Genomic DNA, 22,924 nt, shown 5'->3' on the forward strand with positions numbered 1-22,924 from the left:
CTCATTGTACTTTATATAATATGGTAGCTCAATTATATAGTAGTCAGTTAAAATCATCAGCTATACAGAATTATTTAAGAATCTGTAAATGAACAGAAAAATATTTTTAATAGCAACAACAAAAGCCAAGAAATATGAAGATGCCTTTTATTTTTGACTACTTATAAGCAGCATAAATTTTCCTTAATACTATATGCATTTTGATCCATCCCTTAAACATAGAGCTAATAATCACATGAAAATGCAAAGGTCCAAGATTCATTTCTGTCATAGTCTAGTTTCCTAAACCTCTATCCTCTTACCCTTCCTACTCTTCCACAAAATGACTCAAGTTCTGAAGATGCACTTATTCCCACTACTGGAATTATTTATCAGTTTATATAAGTCTTCCCTGTTCCATTTCTGCTTAAAAACTACTTCTTCCTTCTTCCCTACCCAGTAAGACTTCCTTTGCACCATAGGGAAAAAAAGGTTAAACAGCACCCACACATATACTAACTTCATCTAATAGCATATGCAACATTTAACATCCACAGTTTTCACCTGTGAGGTGTCATTTTTGAAAATATTGCCTACTTTTGCTTGGTTTCAGGCTTAGTCCTTTGTTGTTCAACATTCATATTACCTTAGATAAAACTAATAGATAATACATAACAAAGTAGATAATAATAAATTTTGAGCTCCAGAAGTCCTTTAATTTGTACTGTATATTGACCTAAAGTCTTACATATCTTGACAGTTCCATGTATGATTTGGTCAAATGAATAAAAATCAGACTTTTACCAGGATGAGAATTTATTTACACTAATAGATTATATTCCTTTTATATGAAAAAGTTCCATTCTACTTCTTCTACAAAGAATTCTTAAATTCTAGTTTTCAGTTGCCCATAGAATATACTGCTGTCACTTAAAATAAAGTGTCATAAACTGACTTTATTATCATTCCCTTCCTCTCTCAATCCCCATCAGTTGCCTCCCTTTCCAATTTTTCTAGTTCTATCAGTTTTACAAGAATTCTTCCAGTCTGACAGGATAGAAACATCAAAAATCTTTGACATTTCTCATTCTTTTGCCCCTTTTATGCAACGTGTAATGAAACCTTTTTGTTTCTTTTAAAATATCTATTTTATCCCTGCTTTTCTATCAGTGCCATCACCTTTATCTTAGTATTCCTTATTTATCCAGCTTTATTTCTTCTGAATTCCTTCTCCATAAAAATCTATTTTATATTTCTGTTAGGTGGTTTGCTATGTTCTTTCCCGTCAACATGTCTTTACCTATGCTTTCCCCTACTCCAAATATGCATTTTCTTTTTCAAAATTGTCTAAATACCAACCTTTTTTCAAAACTAGTCTTCTAGCTTGTAGTAGCATTTCTCATCCTTGAATTCCTGTGTAGTAGGCAGCCTACCTATAAAACCAAACAGTAAATCTCTATGGGCTTACAAGTTTCTTTTAATTGTTTATATTTGGAGATCTAGATTATTACAGGATGTTTAATGATATCATTAATTACTTGAAGGCAGAGATATAGTACTTTATGCTGCTTCTATGTTTTCATAAGCACCTAGCCCAAAGGTGAGCACATAAGTGCTCACAAATTTGTTGGTTGATATTTCAGAAATTTTTAGCTTTTCACTATTCTTTCTAAACATGGTAAAGATGTTCAGGCTGGTATAAATAGAACTTTTTTCATAATTCTTCTGAAGTTTTATAGATCACTGCTCAGAAAGTTTGGTTTAATAAGTTGCCTAAATTTCCTGCTTCAGTTTCATCTTATTACTCAGAGTTGTACTAAATTAAATAATACCACTTCTGGGTTAAGATGGCTGCACAATAGAAGCAGGGCTCTTAACTCTCCTAACTGACTCATACATGATAACTCAAAAGGAACCAAAAACCAAATCCACATGAATGAAGGGACCCCACAATAGGGCGCAGCATTGAAGGTATGTGGGATTTGGGCATTTCCATGCTATAATGGGGTGGAATAGCTCACTAAAATGCGAGCTGATCAACCCCCCTCCCCTCCCCACCTACAGTCTCAGAGCCAGCTCACAAGACTTAGAGCAAGCATGGGGAATTCACTAAATCACTAAGTTCTTGGCAGCTAATTGGGATTACCAGGAGCTTGCTCCTAAGAGCAGAAAGACTTAAGACCCCAAGAGGCTAAATAATGGGGACTTTCAATGGGGACATTGAGCACGGCCTTGGGTGCAGACCTAGCACAGAGGGGTGACAGACAGTGGAAGCAGAGCTCTTAGACTCGTTAAGGAGCCTCGGGTAGAGGAGCAAGCAAGGGGACCACCAGGAAGCTTGACCCTGAGAACAGCTAGACTTGAGACCCAGGAGCCTAAAGAGCCCAGACCTTAGTCTCGAGGATAAAGCTGAGAGGGGTGGCACTGCGCTGTGATTCAGGCAAAAACTGCTCTACAGCTCTATACACAGAGAGCTTGCCTGCCTCACCCAAACTCCTGACTAAGAAGGAAAAACCAACATCATAATGGCAAGCAATGCCCAAGAACTAACCAAGATACCAATAAGAGGAAAGCATTAACACTTGATAACCTTTACACAGAAAAAGTCCAGACAACAGAGCAGACAGCAGAGGAGGACAAACAAGAAAGAACATACAAAACTTCCCCAAAAAATGAAATTGGTGTTCACATCTGAGATCATGAGAATGATGGAAGAAATTTGGCAAGAAGAGTGGGAAATAGCTCAAAAGGAAATTAACAGGTTAAAAGACAGAAACTCCATTTTGGAGAAAGATGCCCCAAAATCAAACAAAGTGATAAGCAAATTGGAGACCCAATTTGGAAATAGTAGGAAATCATTAAAAAACAGGATAGACCAAATTGAAAAGGAAAAATCAAAAGATTATAGCAGAAAACCAGGCTCTAAAGACTAGAATTGGGCAAGTAGAAGCCAATAATCTTTCAAGATAGCAAGAACTAATAAAGCAAAGCCAAAATAATGACAAAATAGAAGGAAACTTGAAATATCTCACTGAGAGAATGACAAATCAAGAAAACAGGCTTAGAAGAAATAATTTGAGAATCATTGGTCTTCCTAAAAAATCAGAAATTAATAGAAATTTGGACACCATACTATAAGAAATTATCCAGTAAAACTGCCCTCATGTTCTTCAACAAGAGGGCAAATTAGACATTGAAAGGATCCACAGATCACCCTCTACGCTAAACCCTCAAAAGTCAATTGCCAAATTCAAGAGTTTCCAAGTTAAGGAAAAAATATTATAAGAAGCCAGAAAGAGATAATTCAGATATCAAGGAACAGCAATCAGGATTACCCAGGATCTGGCAACCTCCATGCTAAAAGACCATAAGGCATGGAATATGATATTCAGAAAGGCAAGAGATTTGGGTCTACAACCAAGAATCATCTACCAATCAACACTGGATATATACTTCCAGAGGAAAGTATGGGCATTCAACAAGATAGAAGATTTCCAAATATTTGCAAAGAAGAGACCAGGACTAAATGGAAAGTTTGATACCCAACCACAAAAACCAAGAGAAATATGAAAAGGTACATAAGAAACAGAGGGGAAAGAAAGAAAACTCTTATTTTTAAATTTCCTTCTTTAAGGGCTTTAATAAGATCAAATTATTTTTACTCCTATATGGAGAAATGTTATGTGTAATTTTCAAAAACTGTATTTACAATTATAGTAATTAGAAGAATTATTCATAGGGAGATGTTAGAGTCCTAAATGGTCTAAGATGATATAGAAAAAAATGGGGTTGGGGAATAGAAGATGGCACCAAGAGAAACTTGAAGGAACAAGAAAAATAGGATAATCTATACCAGTAATGGGGAAACTATTCCCCTTGGGCCAGATCCGGGCCACAGTTGTCCATCATTGCCTTAAGCAATTCCCTAATCACTATATCTGGATGTGGGGGCATAGAGATTATGGAATTGTTTAAGGCAGTGATGGGCAAACTATGGCCTGGATCTGGCCCGTGGGGCATAGTTTGCCCATCACTTATCTATACCACATAAAGAGGGCATGGGGAGGGGAGGGGATGAATACTCTTATAAGAAGGAGAGGAAGAGAATGTTAAAAGGAAACACTTAAACTACACTCTCAGCGGAATTAATCCTGAGAGAGAAGAGTAGCTATATTCATTGGAATATCAAATTCTATCTTATCCTAAAGAGAAAATCAGAAGGGATAAACCAAGGGAGAAAGTGGGGTGGGGAGTTCAAAAAGTGAGGGGAATAGAGGGAGGAGAGAACTCATTGGACCATAAAAAATAATAAGAGGGGAATATAAAGGAATGGGGTAGAAAAAGGGGTAACTAAAGGAGGGAATAAGGGGGACTGATTTAAAATAAACCACTGGTTTAAAAGGAAATAGCATAAGAAGAAGGGGGCAGAACTAGGAGAGGATATCAAAATGTTGGGGAACAAACAGCTGATAATTATTACTGAATGCGAATGGGATGAACTCACCCATAAAACAGAAGCAAATAACAATGGATTAGAAACCAAAATCCTACCATATGTTGTCTAGAAGAAACACACATATGGCAGGTAGACATACAGAGAGTAAAAATAAAAGGCTGGAGAAAAATCTATTGGCCTTCCCCTGAGAAAAAGAAGGCAGGAGTTGCAATCATGATTTCTGTCAGAGCCAATGTAAAACTAGATCTGATTAAGAGAGATAGGGAAGGTAATTACATCCTGATAAAAGGCAGTATAGACAATGAGGAAATAATAGCACTCAATATGTATGCATCAAATGGTATAGCATCCAAATTTCTAAAGGAGAAACTGGCAGAGTTGAAAGAGGAAATAGATAGTAAAACTATACTAGTGGGACCTAAATCTTCCTCTATCATATCTAGGTAAATCAAAAGAAAAAATAAATAAGAAAGAGATGAGAGGTGAATAAAATCCCAGAAAAATTAGAGTTAATAGATAGGTGGAAAAAATAAATAGGGACAAAAAGAATACACCTTCTTTCCTGCAGCACATGGTACATTCACAAAGATTTTGAACATGTACTAGGACTGAGGTCTCTTTTTAAAGGAGCCTCTCTTATGTCATTCCCTATGGCCTCCTATTAGTTTAGGTGTCCAATCACAACAAAAGCTTTTCTTAGGACTGCCCAGGAGGCAGTCAGTAAATTCTGATTTATTACTCTAACACAGGTGGGTTATAGACCACTCAACTTGGGAGTTAAATGGAGATGTTTTCACCTGGTGATTAAATCTAAAGATGGGCAGGCTAGATTTAATCTCATTATCACAAGACGCCTTCTTTGCTTATTATGTCAAATAATTTATATAGTATTGGGATTAGTTGTTTTTTGAATGTTTGATAGAATTCACTTGTGAATCTATCAGGCCCTGGTGATTTTTTCCTTTGGGTGTTCTTTGATGGCTTGTTCAATTTCTTTTTCTCATATTGGATTATTTAAGTATTCTATTTCTTCTGCAGTTAATCTAGGCACTTTATATTTTTGTAAATATTCATCCATATCTCCTAAATTGTTATATTTATTGCCATATAATTGGGCAAAATAGTTTTTAATGGTTGCATTAATTTCCACTTCATTAGAGGTGAGGTCTTCCTTTTTATCTTTAATTTGATTTTCTTTCCTTTTTTTAATTAGATTTAACAATACTTCGTCTATTTTATCTGTTTTTTCAAAATATTAGCTTCTAGTCTTATTTATTAATTCAATAGTTCTTTTGCTTTTGCTTTTATTAATTTCTCCTTTGATTTTTAGTATTTCTAATTTAGTTTTCATCTCTCGATTTTTAATTTGTTCACTTTCTAGTTTTTGAAGTTGCATGCCCAATTCATTAACCTCTACCCTCCCTAATTTGTTAATATATGCAATCAGTGATACAAATTTTTCCCTTAGAACTGCTTTGGCTGCATCCCATGGATTTTGGTAAGAAGTCTCATCACTATCATTGTCTTATGAAATTATTAATTGTTTCTATGATTTGTTCTTTCACTAAATTATTTTGGAGAATCATATTTAATTTCCAATTAGTTTTTGGTTTGCCTGTCCATGTAATCTTACTAATAAATATTTTTATTGCATTATGGTCTGATAAGGTTGCATTTATCATTTCTGCTTTTTTGCATTTGTTTGCCATGTTTCCATGTCCTAGTACATGGTTAATCTTTGTGAATGTTCCATGTGCTGCTGAAAAGAAGGTGTATTCCTTTTTGTCCTTATTTATTTTTCTCCCTATATTTATTAACTCTAATTTCTCTAGGATTTCATTAACCTCTCTTATCTCTTTCCTATTTATTTTTTGGTTTGATTTATCTAGATCTGATAGAAGGTTGAGGTCACCTACTAATATAGTTTTGCTTATCTATTTCATCTTTGAGCTCTGCTAGCTTCTCCTTTAGAAATTTGGATGCTATACCGGTAATTTGGTATATACATGTTGAGTACAGATATTTCTTCCTTGTTTATACTGCCTTTTATTAGGATTTATTACCTTCCCTATCTCTTTTAACCAGATCTATTTTTACTTTGGCTCTGTCAGAAATCATGATGGCAAATCCTGCGTTCTTTTTCTCAGTTGAAGCCCAATAGATTTTGCTCCAGCCTTTCATTTTTACTCTATGTATGTCTGCCTGTCTTGTATGTTTCTTGTAGACAACATATGGTAGGATTTTGGTTTCTAATACACTCTGCTATTTGCTTCCATTTTATGGGCAAGTTCATAGTTATAATTATCAACTGTGTATTCCCAGACATTTTGATTCTCTCTCCTTGTCCTGCCCTTTCTTCTTTCACTATTTCCTTCTATACCAGTGTTTTGTTTTTAATCATTTCCCCTAATCCCCTCCCTTATTGTAATTTCCTTTCTCCCCTCTCCCTTCTTATTTCCCTCTTATTCTTCTTCAGGGTCTTTTTAAGCTACTCCCCACCCTGCCCTCTCCCTTCCTAGTGTTGCTTATCTCCCCACCAGTCCTTTTGTTACCCTTCTACTTCTCTATAGGGCTTGAATCAATTCTCTGCCCCAATGGATCTGATTGTTCTTCCCTCTTTAAGTTGATTTCAGTGCACTTAAGTATTAAATATTTCCTCTCTCCAACCTCTTTACCCTTCCAGTGTATTGATATTTTCCCCTGTTCACCCCACGAGCTTCTTTATGGAATATACATTTACTCCATTTTGTTTGTTTTCCCATTTTTCGTAATAATATCTCCTTTTTTCCCTCTAGTTTTGTACATATATCCTGACATTTCATCCTATACAGTTTGTCACTGTTCCCTCTAAGGAAACTTCTTCTAGTTACCCTGTTGATAATATCAATTTTTAATATTTGCTAATATCTTCTTCTAGGAATAGAAGAAATTGATTGATTTGATGATTAATTTTTTTAAGGTTTTACTTTTATTATCTTATTTCAGTCCACTATTCCTATGATATAAATAATTCACACATTATTATTCTCATTTTACACACAGTAGCACTGAGCAACCAGGGGATTCAATTATTTGCTCTCAGTCATAGTTGATTTAATAATGATAGAGCAGAAACTTGAGACTTAAATGTCCTGGCTTCAAGCCTAGTTCTCTTTCCAGTATATCATACAATGTCCCAATTTTGTTAATGACCCATATTCTTTCACAAGAAATCTTGTTCACTGACTTATTGCTGCTGGTTTGTAAAGAATTCTTTACTTAATGAGGAGAGGAGAGGAGCAAAACATTTTTTTCAAGGTGGGCGTGGGGGAGTGTGGCCTCTAGCTTTTTAATGTTTACTGCTGACTCTTACTGGTCATGCTTTGCAGTATCAAATGTCAGTTATTTTCAGTTATCCAATAATCATTTCTGTGAAAACAGGAACTTAGAGGCCAGGAGTAAAAATTGAAGCAATTTTTGTAGTTCCTGTTTCCCAGAAAGGATGTCAGATCATCCAAAGGAAGGTAAGGGTATCAAAACTATTGATGTCTTGAAATTTTCCATTTACCATTTTTTCTCATAATACACATCTTTTTATTTTAAAGATAAAATTGGAAAGAAAAGTAGTAGATTTATGCCAGAAATTAGAATTAACCTGGAGAATAGGATTATAATTTTATAATTTAAAAAATTGATATTTTAGTTGATTTCATTTTAAGAAAGCTTAAGTTATATTTAATAAAATTATAGCAAATTTAATGTTAGAGCATCTTATTTTTAAAATACATATTTTTATGGAGTAACCAAAATTACTTTATAAATTCTCACCTAAAGGTGGCAGCACAGAATCATAGAAGTAGAAGGGACTTTAAAAAATTATTATATTTGTTCTTCCTTATCAACTCAGAGATAAGATTTTTCCCAAATAGAAACTCTTTCCTGCTTTCAGATACTTTAAGAGAAGAAATGGTATATTTTATCAATAATAATAATGATTAATTTAATTGTTTAGTCCTCAAGAAATTGTTTATCTGTCTAAAATTCCTCATTTTTAATTTTATGCTTATCCAGAAATTGTCTTTCCATTCATTCAACAAATATCTAGAGAGTGCCCACTATGTCTGAGGCATTATGCTAAGCACTCCAAAAACTGCAAGAATGAATAACGCAATTCCTGTCCTCAAGCAGAGGAGGTAATATACTATATCTGTTTTGCAGTTACATTTACAAGACAGACTTTAGTAAGTGCCCTTTACAGAAGTCTGACAAAGTGAAGAATATTTCATGGAATATATGTAAATTTGCATTTGGCATTGTGTTAAAAGATATGTTAGGTTATGATTTCAATGGATGGAGTTGGAAAGAAAGACATTAAAGAATTAGAAGAAATGGAAACAGACATAGAATTAGGAAAATTTACTATTTATTTAACAAATGCCAATTAGTCTAATCTGGCTTGGGAATTAAATTTGGAAAGCTAGATGCATACACATCATTACACATTGTAAATAGCAGTGACTACCAGGTTGAGGAATAGTATAAGGTGTCTTGGTGTACTAAAATAAAATGATTTCTAAATCTGGAGTAAAGGATTGAGGTTTAAAGCCTCTCCCTTGTAGTTATACTCTATGTTACTTTGGCTATATTATTTAATATCTATGGACCTCAAAATTATGGGACTAGACTAGAGCAACAGGTCTGAAAATATGTTCAAGGAATCCCCAAGATGGTTTGGCTGGGAGAATCTTTGATGTCAAATCTGTTTTCACATTGATACTAAGATTTTTAATTTATTATATGGTAGATTTCATTAAATATATCCCCCACCAAAACCAAAGCTCTTGGGACACTCATTAATTTTTAAGAGATGAGGAGAAGGGATCTAATATCAAAAACCTTTAGAACAACTGCCAAGCTCGACAATCTCTAGGATTGCTTCCTGCTTTTCATCATAAGATCTGTTGTTCAGTAAGCTCAAGCAGATATTTGCTTAATGAATGCTTCTAATCTTAATCTATGCTAAACCTAATATTTTTTTACTTGTCTTTTATCCCTGTTCATGGAAGATGCCTTGATACTTCTTTGAGGATCGCAGAACTGGGAACAGTTTATTATGCTCCATTATCCCCTGAATTAGAGAAATGATAATAGTTGATGATTTTTCTGTTAACTAATTAGAAGGACCTTTCTCAAAATGTGGCTATTAATCCATGATCCAAGTCATTGATGGGCAAACTAGGGCCTGGATCTGGCCTGCGGGGAATAGTTTGCCCATCACTAATCTAAGTGAATTAGCATGTGTAATTTGGGATAATTTTAGAAATCTTATACTTTCAAACTATGCTTGAGCAAAAATGCCCCTTTCATTATTCCTAACAAGGATTATATAGCCTCTATTTGAAGACCTCTAGTATTGGAAAACTTCATCCTCTTCAAAGATATTAGGTCATTCTACTTTTTTTTTTTTTTTTTAAATTTTAAACCCTTAACTTCTGTGTATTGACTTATAGGTGGAAGAGTGGTAAGGGTAGGCAATGGGGGTCAAGTGACTTGTCCAGGGTCACACAGCTGGGAAGTGTCTGAGGCCGGATTTGAACCTAGGACCTCCCGTCTCTAGGCCTGACTCTCAATCCACTGAGCTACCCAGCTGCCCCCAGTCATTCTACTTTTGTCAGGAAATATTTCATCTCTGACTAAAAATTTACCTCCAGTTGACACTCATTACTCCTCTAGGGACAAGCAGACTATGTCTAATCCCTCCCTGTTCCATGAGGTAATCTTTTAAATACTTGAAGATTTTATGATCATTATCTCCTCTATTCTTGAAGTTTTCTCTTCTTCCACCTCCTTCAACCAATTTTTGTAGTTAAATCTCCCAAAACCATTCCCCAGCAACAGTGATGTCTATTTAGACTCCTTTTGTGTTTAGTTGAATCAATTTAAGGCTTTTATCTTCATCTCTAGATTATCAGTATCATAGATTTAGAGGTTATCTGATTTAAGGATTGCATCATTTTATAGACACAGAATCTTGAGGGCCACAGAGGTTAAGTAATTTGCCCAAGGTTATTCTAGGATCTAAATTCAGTCCTCTTAGTCTAAATCTAACCATTCCATTTTACTAAAGATATAATTTATTTTCTTTATGAGTTAAGTAATGGGCAGAAATTATATTTGTTTTTTAAATTTTGTCACCACAAGACTATAAGCTGTTTGAGGACATGGATCATGTTTTAGATTTACTATTATATCAATATGGCTCTAAATAAATAAGGTTGTAATTGAATCAGAATTCCAAGAGAAACAGTCCTGCTTATTTTCTTTTCCAAATGATACTCTTTTGTGTAAAAAGTAAAGAAGGAGCAGTTCTGTTTTCTCTCTCTGAGATTTGACATGTATAATGCTTATAAGCTATTTTCCATGTGGAATAAAATTTATTAATAATTACCACTTTAAAATGTTATTTACTTTTTTTAAACATTTTTTAATATTCATTTTTAACATGTTTACATGCTTCATGCCCCTACTTTCCCTTTCACCCCCCCCGCATTCCCCCACCCATGGCCGACGCGCATTTCCACTAGTTGTAACATGTGTCATCAATCAAGACCTATTTCCAAATTGTTGATAGTTGGATTGGTGTGGTAGTTTCGAGTCCACATCCCCAATCATGTCCACCCCAACCCATGCATTCAAGTAATTGTTTATCTTCTATGTTTCCTCTCCTGAAGTCCTTCCTCTGAATGTAGGTAGCGTTCTTTACCATAAATGTTATTTACTTTTAAGACAAATTCAGATTCAGTGTTCAAACATTAAAAACTAGTATTTAAAGATTATTACTTTTCCTTGTTCTTACCTTTCTCTTTTTCTTAACTGAAAATTTCAATTTAGATATCAAAATAAAACTTTTAACTTTGAATTTTTATCTCTTCATCCTCTCCCTTTGTGATTTCATCTGTTCCCACTCTGTAACTCCCATACATACATACATACATACATACATACATGAAGAGAGATCTATCTATATAGACACATATATTTGCATATGTGGGTTATATACACACACATACATCCACACATATATGTGTGTATACATATACATCTATATAGATATAGAAAGTCCTTGAATATTTCCTGAATTCTTGACTCACATCAACCACCTCTTGGACCTCTCATCTTAAATAATTTTTTGATAGAAATTTTAAACTAAAAATATGCAAAACAACCAAATATCTCATCATACTTTACTCATCTAAATTCCTCTATTTATTTTGAGGGCCCCATTATACTCCAAGTCACCTAGGTTTGTAATCTTAATTGTCTGTGACTCTTCCTTTTCCATCACACATTTTAACCCATGTCTTATCTAGTTTCCCTCCACAATATATCCTACATCCCCATCTCTCTACTTGCACAGTTGCCATGCTAGTTTAAGCCTTTTTCCCTTCTAACTTATCTAGACTATTAGCATAACCTTCTTATAGTTTTTTTTTTTTTTTTCCAGTCTGCCTCCTCTCCATTCCACACACAGATACTCAAACAATTGTTCTATAGCCTAGAACTGGCCATGTCCCATTCTCCTGCTCAGGGAACTAAAGTGATTCCACTACTCAAAAAATAAAAGACTCCTACCTGTCTTTCCAATGTTATTTTCTATTATTTCCTTTTATATATTCTGTTACTCAAACAGACTGAACTATACTTCCTAACTCTTTTCTATCTACGTGCATTTGTATACACTGTTCTCTCCCATGCCTGGAATATATTCTGTTCAGCTCTGCTTTAGTGAATACTTCACTTCTTTCAAGACTGTTAAAGTGCTGCCTCATCTCTAAAGCCTTTCCTCACCTATCCAGTTGTTAGGACTCACTCTTTCATCAATTTTTTTAGTATGTATGCATTTATATTTTTAGTATTTTTAGTATGTAGTATTTATTATAAAGATGATGCTTCTTTTCCCTACTACCTTTGCCAGTAGAATATATTGCCCTTGAGGGCAATTATTTCATTTCTAGTAAGTATTTTCCATTTCTGGCACAAAGCCTTGCACAGAATATGAATCAAGTAAATATTTGTTGCAATCAATTGTTGAATTGAACAGTGTTGACATTCAGTAATTTACAAACAGCTAGCAAACATTATCCTGAATAGAAAAGAATTTACTCTTGTGAATATTTTCAAATTTTAATTGTTTCCCATTTGGAAGTTTCTTCACTCTCCTGGATCAGCACATATCTGTAAGGAGTCTGAGAAAGTTTTTGTTTGTTTCTTTTTTTGCAATAGGGATGTAGAAAAACATACAGAACAAGAGAAACAAAAAAACTAAATACGAATTTTATAAATTTGATCACAATATTTTGATGAACGAAGAGAGTAAGATGTGTTAAAATGCCATGTCAAGAAATAAACCCATAAAAGAAAGAATGCTATCTTAAATAGGGTTGTGTACCTTGATCAATATGCTTAGATTATGCATTCCCAAATGGCAAAGGAATTGCTTTTGTTTTTGTCTACCATTTTTTATAATGAACCAGGTAGAGGACTTTACATAAGATAGCATTCTTTCTCTTATGATGAAGAGAAAAATGGTCAGTGAATAAAAGATCTTATATTCTTAATATGAATTGCTATTTGAAACAAAGTAAGATGTAGTGCTTAAATTTAGCTGAAAATTTGAAATGAAAACTAGCTCATCACATGTTCTGAAAGAGTTTTTAGTCCTCTTGTAATATTAGAGACATGTTTCTTTCTTCACAAAGTTCTATCTTTTTTGAAGCTACAATGAAACTCCTTCATTTTACAAAAATGAGAAAACTGAAGCCTCAGAGAAGTAAAAATTACTTGCTCAATAGTATACAGCTACTCAGTGGTAGAGTTTAGAGTTCTGCCTGAAAATATGTCCAACACTTAGAATGTCCCTAGCAACATTCTTTCTTTATCGAAAGAGATTTAGAAAGAGCTGAATTTTGGTCTATATTGGGAATGGTAATTGTTTTTAATAAAATAGTATTTAAATCCATTAATTCTGCTTAATTTGTGTGACCTCTTTATTCATTTAATGTAGTTTTCACCCTACTTTGCTAGGAACATCACTTGTACCTGACTGAATATGTGCATGTTCCTGGAATAGACCCACCCTGAGGGAAGAAACTGTCAGAGCAGACAGGATATAGATTGAGGATGATATGCAAGCTTCAGAACTGTCATATTTGTTCTTTAGTCAGGTAGAAGAATGACTTAATCTGAAAAAAGTTTGTCATCTTTCAACTCAGCACAATGCTTTTCTCTGTTTATAGAACTTATATTGAACTCAACGGTATTTTGAATGGGAATACATTTTCAGCAAAGCAAATCAATTTCCTTCTTTGTTTAACTAATATTGTTAAGATAAACATAGTGGTAACCCCCAAATATTAAATTACCTTTTTTCAGAACATGAAACACAGAAAATATGCCAGATGGAAGGCAACCTATATCCATAACTGTCTTAAAAATGGGGAAACTCCACAAGCTGGACCTGTTGGAATGGATGAAGAAAGCAATGGTGTGTATTAATTTGTTCTAAGAAAAAATGATTGAACAAAATTCATATTATTTAGGTTCTGTTTTATTTAAAGTTTATTTGAATGCCCAGGCTAGTTTTGCATGCTTTATCAGGGCTAGAAGGCACAACAACAAAATATGGATAGTAGAAGTCATGAATCTTGGGAGAAAGAAACAAGGATATAAGGAACTTTGCCAATAACAATACCACCAACAACAAAGAGTATAATAGAGGCTGTGGCTATTATACAATCAGATTGATATCTGAGAGAAAAGAAATAGTCTACAATCAGTTCAGCAAGCATTTATTAAGAGCCAGCTTCTTTGTGTCAATCACTGTGTAGGTACTTTGGAAACAAAGAAAAATGAAACAGTTCTGCTTTCAGGATGCTAACATTCTATTGGAGTAAACAACATATATCCATATAATGACATACTAAATAAATGAAAGATAGTTAGAGAAGGGAGATGTTTAGCTCCCCAAACTCTTTGTGTAGAAGGTGGTGCTTGAATTGCACTTTAAAGGAAGTAAAAAATTCTGTGAGGCAGATATGAGAAAAGGGAACAGCAGGTGAAAAGGTAGAGAGAAAATAATTGAAATGCCATAAGAGAAAAATAAGAGAAGGCTAGTGTGATTAACTGATAGAATGTGAGAAGGAATAATTTGTGAGACTAAAAAGACAGATTGAAACCAGGTAAAAAGTAGGTAATTGAAGAGCATTAAAAGTCAAGACAAGTTGATATATGTCATCATAGAGAGAATAGGGAGCCACTTGAGTTTTGTCGAGTAGAGAAATGACAAGGTCAGATTGGTACTTTATTTTGTTTTTTTTTAATTAGATCATATTTTAATTGTTTTTTTTTTACTTTTTTATTGTATTTTTTTACCCAATGACGTGTAAAAACAGGTTTTAACTTTTTAAATTTTGAGTCTCAAATTCTCCCCCTTACCCTGTCACAAGCAATCTGATAAAGCTTTTAGAATTGTAATCACATAACACATTTTCCCATATTAATATTTTTGTGAAAGGAAACAAGCAAAAAAAATTAAGAAAGTGGAGGATAGCTAGGTGACCCAATAGACTAAAAGTCCCGCCTAGAAACCAGAAGTCCAGGGTTCAAAATTAGCCTCATATACTTCCTAGCTGTGTGACCAGGGGCAAGTCACATAACCCCCATTGCCAAGCCCTTACCACTCTTCTACCTTGGAACCAATATAAAATTTTGATTCTAAGATGGAAGGTAAGAATTTAAATAAAAAGAAAATGAAAAGTTCTCTTTGATTGTTATTTAGATTCCATCAGTTCTTTCTCTGAAGTAGATTGATTTCATTTTTTATCATGAGTCCTATGGGATCGTTTTGGATCATTGTATTGTTGAGAATAGCTAAGTTATTCACAGTTGTTCATCATACAGTATGACTATCACTGTGTACAACATTCTCCTGGTTCTGTTCACTTCATTTTACATTACTTCATATAAGTCTTTTCAGGTTTTTGTGATCATCTTATTCATCATTTCTTATGGCATGATTATATCCTATTATAATCATGTCTTACTTATTTAGCCATTCCCTAGTTTATGGACTTCCCTTCAGTTTCGAGTTCTTTGCCATCACAAAAAAGCTGCTATAAATATTTTTCTACAAGTAAGTCCTGTTCCCCTATCTTTGATCTCTTTGGGATACAGACCTAGTAGTGAGTGGTATTGCTGAGTCAAAGGGTATGCAGTGTTTTATGGCCCTTTGGTCCAGATTGCCCTCTAGAATGGTTATATCATTTTGTGTGTTTTTTTTTTTTTTTTTTTTTTTTTTTTAAGAAGCAAATGTAGGAATCGGGGATTAGACCCATGATTTTACTGAGAGGAGATTTCAGCAGAAATAACAAACATATTAACTGAGTCTAAGAATGAACAAGTTCCACATTGATAATGTCTCACCTCTGCAAAAAGGGATGAGGAATGCATTTTATCACAACTTCTTCAATGCTCAAACTGAACATTATAACATAGATTGCAGTTTTGGTTTTTTTATTGTTGTTTTTTTTTATTATTGCTATAAGTATTTTTGGTGTATAGTAAACTTTTCTGTATTTAGTTTCCTTAGATTATAAGCCTAGAAGTTGGATCTCTGGGTCAAAGAATACAGACGTTTTAATCTTTTTTAGCATAATTTCAAATAACTAATATTTTATCATTGGGATTAAAAGTACTTGAAACAAATAAAAAATTGTATAGATTGCATCAAAATACTAAAAACTACTCAATAAAGTTGTAAAAAATATTAAGCATATAGATTAGTTTTCATGGCTATATAGGTGGTGTCTTAGTAAGGACTTTTTTTTCTAACTTTTACATCTAAAGCAGTTCGTTAATTTTGTCCAATCCCCAACCCCTATACTTGTTTCTTTAAAAAATAGATCTATAATAACAGATTGAATAGTCCCAATATCATCTTAAGTTTCCATATTCCTGTACTAAAGTTTAAAGTATAAATATATGGGATTCTTCCTTGTTCTACCACTGTATAATCTACACACAAACGCATGCATGTGTGGGTGCACTTGTACTTTTTGGCTTCTTAGTGATCTTTTAAGTATTTGGTTGTAGTTTTTTTGGGCAAAGGAGACATTTATCAATTTCCTGGAATACATAATACATTTACATACCTACTTTACCCCCTTTTAAAACAAAAATTCCATACACATTTGGAAATGCAAAGTCAGCAAAAACCCTCCTTCCCTTCTCTGACTAAGAAATGTTCATTGTTTGAGTCCACCTTCAAGAGATACTGAGGACTAGACTTCTTTGGATAGCAAACCAGACATCCTTGAAGAAGGATAGCTTAGTGGTCTGAAGATACTACAGACTTCTTAGTATCTATCCACATCTCCCAAGGATAACAGATTTCCTTGAAGCAAGAATGGAATAGTGATTAACAGAACTAGAGGTCTAACATTAGTTGAATTTCTGCATTAAGTATTAAGTTCAAAAACAAAGAACCATGCCTTAGACAGTTACAAGACAAAATCAATTAATTGCAATTTTTTTTTTTTTTTTTTTATCTTGGGACTCCATTCTAGGAGCATAGGGCCACAACCAGTAGGCAATGGGACACACAGTCGCTCAGGATCACCCAGCTGGGAAGTGTCTGAGCCCGGACTTGAACCTAGGACCTTTCGTCTCAAGGCCTGGCTCTCAATCCTCTGAGCTAGCCCAGCTGCCCCTACTTTAGGTTGCAGTTTCTTTAGCAGATGTAGTTTTTACAGGGTGGGGTTGCTAGCCCCACGCCCAACCCTCCTCCTTTTTTCATCCGGGCTAGGGACCATCCTTGGCCCAGGAGTGGTAAGGGTGGGCAGTAAGGGTCAAGTAACTTGCCCAAGGCCACACAGCTGGAAGTGTCCGAGGCCGGACCTGAACCCAGGACCTCCAGTCTCTAGGCCTGGCTCTCAATCCACTGAGCCACTCAGCTGCCCCTAATTGCAAATAGGATCAATAAAAAAAGAACCCACAGATTCAATCTGATCATTTCACCTCCACCATCTTCCTATTCTCCCTGTTATTCCTAAGATACCAGCATCCTCCCAGACACCCAGAATCACAAATTAGGTGTCATTCTCAGCTCCCCACTCTCAAATATTTTCTATATCCTATCTATTGCCATGCTCTCTCTGTTTGGCTCTTGTAATAGCTCTTCTATATACGCTTTTTTTCTCCTCTGATGCTGCTACCTCCCCAGGTGCAGGCTCTTTTCACCTTACAACTAAACTATTGCAGTAACCTGCTGGCTGGTCTCCCTACTTCACCATTCCATTCCATTTTCTACTCAAGAATATCTCTGAGCATGTCACCCACCCCACCCCAGATTAATAAACTCTAGAGCAGGGGTCGGCAACATATGGCTCTCGAGCCATATCTGGCTCCACCTCCCAACCAGCTAGTCTGGGCAGAGCCCCTGGATGTGCCCCCAGGGGCCCCTTCAGCCCCCACCCCATATTCCAGCACCTTCCGCCTCTATCCTCCTCCTTCCACAGGCATTTATGGCTCTCACTGCCAAAAAAGGTTGGCAACCGTTGGCCTAGAGGCTCCCTTTTTCCTTCCATTTCAATGAAGTCCACTAGCATTGAAAGCATTCAATACCTGGTTCTCTTCACCTTTTTATTTTTCTTCTACCTTGTATCTCTCCTCCCCTATTTCCCATATTCTCCATAATCCATTAACACTGTCCTCTTGGACTGTGCTGCCTGGGAATGTATGCACAACACACTTTCCGGTTTAATCTACATTGTTAACCTTTTTCTCCATCTCTTCTTTAAATCTAGGCATTTAACAAAACTATAAATGAAGTCCTGTTTTATATCTTTTGCCAATTTCTGAGGTATAAATACTTGCTCTGAAAATTTAATAGTCAGCTCTTAAGCTAATTCCAACAAACTCCTCTGGGCCTCTTTGCAGTTTCTCACACAAGAAACTCCAGGCATTTTTACTGGCTGTTCCCTGTGCTTCAAATTCTCTCTTCATCTGTACCTCTTGACTTTCCTGGCTTCCTTCAAGTCCCAGTTAAAATCCCATATTCTATATAAAGCCTTTCCTGATCCCCCTTACTGGTAGTAGTTCTTTCTGATGATTATTCCAATTTATCTTAGATGTAGCTCGTTTGTACATTATTATTTATATGTTTTCTCCCCATTAGACTTTGAGATTAATAGTAGGAACTATCTTTTGCCTTTTTTTGTATCCCCAGTACTTCTCATTGACTTAATGATTGACTGATATTAATAATTGTTATTTAGGCCACAGAAAATCTCAGAGAGTTTCTACTCAAAAGGCTCTACTTTGGCAAAGGGATTTATCAATACTGAGGAAATCATATGTCTTTGTAATATTAAAGGATTGTTATCTTTTTATGTAAATGAGAGATGTTGAATTCTTCCTGGTGTTACATGCAATATAAATATCTTCATCTCTTTGTAGACTTTCATTCTGTCTTCTAATATTTTTCAGTAGAATTTCTTGCCTCAATAAAGAAAGACCTAGAAACTTACTATATGCCAAGGAGTAGTAATGGAGCCTCTCTGCATGTGGAAGATAGCCTCAGCATGTATGCTGTCCCCAAACCATTTGTTAGAAGAGATGTGGGAAAAAATTACATTAGTAATATTTTAATACTTCTGTTACATTGCAGTTGTATGCCATCTGGGGGGAAGGGGATAAAAGGAGTGGAGTAAGAGGAGTGGAGTTTCAAAAGATAGGATTTTGTTTTATTAAGAAGCTTGAGGGTCTATTAAAAATGTAGCCCATTTTCTTCTTCCTATTCATTTCTGAGCCTATTTCATTATTGATCTTTGATATGTAAATCCCTGAAGTCCTAAAAATCATTCAGAATCTGAGAGTTCTTTCTCCTATTAGATATTTCCTGCTCTCAAATGCATTACCTATCAATACAGAGCATAACTGTTGCATTAAATGGAATGAGATTGAGGTTGAGTATAACAAATATAATTCTCTACCCGTTCAATTAGTTGTTAAAGTCTTGGCCCAGACTTACTAGCTGTGACCACAGGCAAAACGCTTAGTCTATCTAAGCCTTAATTTCTTTGTAAAATGAAGTTAAAAGTACTTTTTGATTTTGTCCTCTTAAAGGTGTTGAATGGAACAAACATGATACTCCACAAAGCAATGTGAAAATGTGATATAATATTTATTGCTATTAGGGTTTGCTACATAAGACTATGATATGCAATTCGATTGACTTCCCACTGACAGAATTATACATGTGCTTTGAATAACTATTTACAGAAAATAGAGCTGTTCAACTCTTACTGTTTTTTCTAACAAGGAATATTATCTTTGACTGGAAAAAGACCAAAGAAAAATGGCACATAGGGTATTGGAACACAAGTATGCAGATCATTAATATCTCTTTGGGCTTGATGAGTTCAAGTCACCTGGCCCAGGTTAATTGTATCCCAGAGAACTGGCATATGTGGTATGAAAGCATTGACATTGATTGTTCTTTGAAAGATTATGGAGAATAGCAATAGTACCACAATTTTGGAAAATCAGTCAGCAAGCATTTCTTAAAAATTGACTATATCCTAGAAAATATGATTGGGTTTTTTTGTTTGTTTAAACTTGTTACCTTCCACCTTAGAATCAATACTGTGTATTAGTTCCAAGAGAGAAGAGTGGTAAGGGCTAGGCAATCAGGGCTAAAAGACTTCCCCAGGGTCACACAGCTAGGAAGTGTCCAAGGCCAGATTTGAACCTAGAACCTCCTGTCTCTAGGCGAGCTGCCCTGTTTGCTTTGTTTTTTTTTTTTTTTCAAGACATTTATTAGCATCTACAAACTATAAGGTAATAAGCTTGGTTTAAATTTTTCATAAAATCCTAAAATATTTTAAAATTAAAGGAATGGTTAGTGAACATCTGGAAAAGAAAGTGAGGAGCAAAAAGTGCCACCATGGCTTTCTAAAGAACAAGTCATGCTAAACAATGACCTTTTTTGACATGTTTATTGAACTAGTAGATAGAAAATGCTACAAATGTGACTTATCTAGAGTTTAGCCAAGCCTTTGACCAAGCTTTTTTTTTTTTTTTGTGGACAAGGTGGAAAGATGTGAGATATTCCAGTGGAATCACACTCAAATAGAATTCAGAGCCACTAAATCATATATAAGGATCCTTGTGGGCCACTTATTGATTTAGTTTTAAAATGTAACATTAGCTATGTTTTGATGCATTTTTATTTATTTTCTAAAATATTTCCCAATTATATTTTAATCCTGTTTGGGGCACAGAATGGAGTTTTGGGCCACAGGCAGGCCATGCTTTTGACATATCTGGGTTAGATAATAATATAGTTAGATGGTTTCTGGGTCTAGCTGAATAATCCAAAAAAATAGTCATTGATGTATAACTGTTAACTTTGTAGGTGAGAATGTCCCAGGTAGCATTTCATGGCCTGTGCTAGTTAATATTTATCAATAATAAAATTATAGATTGTATACTGAACAGATGAGGAATAGCTACTGTATTGGATTCAGAAGGAGCATTGGGCAGAATTTAATTAGATGAAATTTAAGAGATAAACGTAAAATCCTACTTGAATTTTTAAAAATCAACTGCAAAAATACAAAATGTAGCAAATGTAATTATATAGCAGTTGGTTTGGGAATATAGGGAACTGACGTTTCATTGTAAGTCACCAGTGTAACAGGGAAGCTAAGAAAGTTTATACAAGCTTAGCTGCATTGAAGCATCATGGCCAAGACTAGAGATTCTGCCTTTTTCACATAGTTTGTGGCATATTATATTCTATCCTGTTTTCTAAACTTTAGGAAATATAATAGTAATTAAGGAAAAATATAGAGGAAGGCAGCTGTGATGATGAAGGGTCTGGAGATTATACCAGATGAAGACTGGTTGAAGTAAGTGGACATTAAACTTCAAGTAAACATGAGTCATCTTCAGATACTTAAAATATTATAATATGCAAGAAAGAATCATTCTAGATACAGAGTTGAGACCTTACAACTTAACTAGTGCAACCCTTTCATCTTACAGACAAGAAACCTAAGGCCCTCAAAGCATGCCCAAGGTCATACAGTACTAAAATGACAACTCTGAGCCATGAACTGAGGTCTTCTGACTCTACATCTAACATTTTCTGTACTATGACCTACTTGTCCCCAAATATCTAATATTCTTTCCATTATACCATAGGTTCATAGCTCTTGAGTGGCCTAGGCCTAAGCTACCTTTCAGACTTTAGTCATCAATTGTTCCATTTTTAAATGTATTTGTTTTAAACCTGATCATACTCAGCCAGATCTACTAAGTCTCTTAGTCTGTAACGCACCTACTTGTTTTCCTCTCCATCCAAATTGCAACTTCGCATTGACATTATATAACAGTTATTTAATACATAGTCTCTAGCAGTGCTTTATAGCTACTTTGGCATGGCATGTGAAAAATAATGAAGTGCTAATTGGGCACAGGATATGAAATATAACCTTACATAATTTTCTTGAGTCAGCAAATTGCTAAACTAAATAGAAAAGTATGTGTCGACATTGGAATTTTATAAAGCAACCATAGCCTAGTAGATAGAAAGCTAGCCTTGAAGCTAGGAAAATCCAGGTTCTAATCTCACTTTTGATGTATACTTGTGGTATGACTCAGTACAAGCACTTAACTCAGTGCTCTAGGCTGGTGATAGGCAAACTTTTTAAAAAGGGGACCAAAGGAAAGGAAATGCTCATCTGTCAGTCTGTTTCTAAAGCAAATCTTTAGAAGTTTCATTGTATTATATCTGTAATAAAAAGGTAAATAAAGAAAAGGTAAAATAGGGGGGTTTGGTCCTTTGATGGGAAAGGAAGGTGCAATAGTGGATTGAGGTGGTAAGGAGAGATGTAAGGGAATGGCTGAGTTTAGGGAAATAGAGGACAAGGCAGTATAATGAACAGTAAGGGAGATGATGAGGTAATCAGGGGAGGTAGCTGCAACAGGGATACACTTAGACTGGAGACAGAGGTTATTGGGAAGGAAGGCTCGACTCTTCCAGGGAAAATGCTATTTCTACAGACACAAAGGTTAGGGCCAGTCAAAAGTGGTTTGAATCTGACTAGAGGGATTTCTAGTCAGTTTCTCAAGTCCACAAAGAAAAAGTCCCAAGGCTCCTTCCTCCCTGTCAGTGAAACTGAAGGATTTCCAGGAGGAAGTATAGAGACAACTACTTCCTCCCAAGATGGATGCCTCCAGCTTCTCTCAAGGAAAATAAAGAGAATAATTACTTCCCTTCTTTCAACCTTCACCTATTGTCAAGCCAATAATTTAACAAAGGGTTTGAATAGGTAACAATAGGGTTTATTAAAGTTTCAGGGTTGATTATCAAGGAGAGAGGGTGGTACAATGTTTCCCTAACAGCTGCTAGGGAAAACTCCAGGTGGGGGAGAGTCACAGGAATGG

At 35.0% G+C, this 22,924-nt stretch overlaps 1 protein-coding gene across 2 annotated transcripts in view; it reads left to right on the forward strand.

Moving 5' to 3' along the window:
• VTA1 (vesicle trafficking 1) overlaps positions 1–22,924 on the forward strand; it is a 105,577-nt gene that overhangs the window by 40,204 nt on the left and 42,449 nt on the right. For both annotated transcript variants that reach the window (XM_044677193.1, XM_044677194.1), the window contains exon 5: positions 13,847–13,958. In XM_044677193.1, coding sequence (XP_044533128.1) covers positions 13,847–13,958 — 112 coding nt within the window. The remainder of the gene's footprint in view (positions 1–13,846; positions 13,959–22,924) is intronic.

The sequence above is a fragment of the Gracilinanus agilis genome, chromosome 4 (assembly GCF_016433145.1).
Source record: "Gracilinanus agilis isolate LMUSP501 chromosome 4, AgileGrace, whole genome shotgun sequence".
NCBI lineage: Eukaryota > Metazoa > Chordata > Mammalia > Didelphimorphia > Didelphidae > Gracilinanus > Gracilinanus agilis.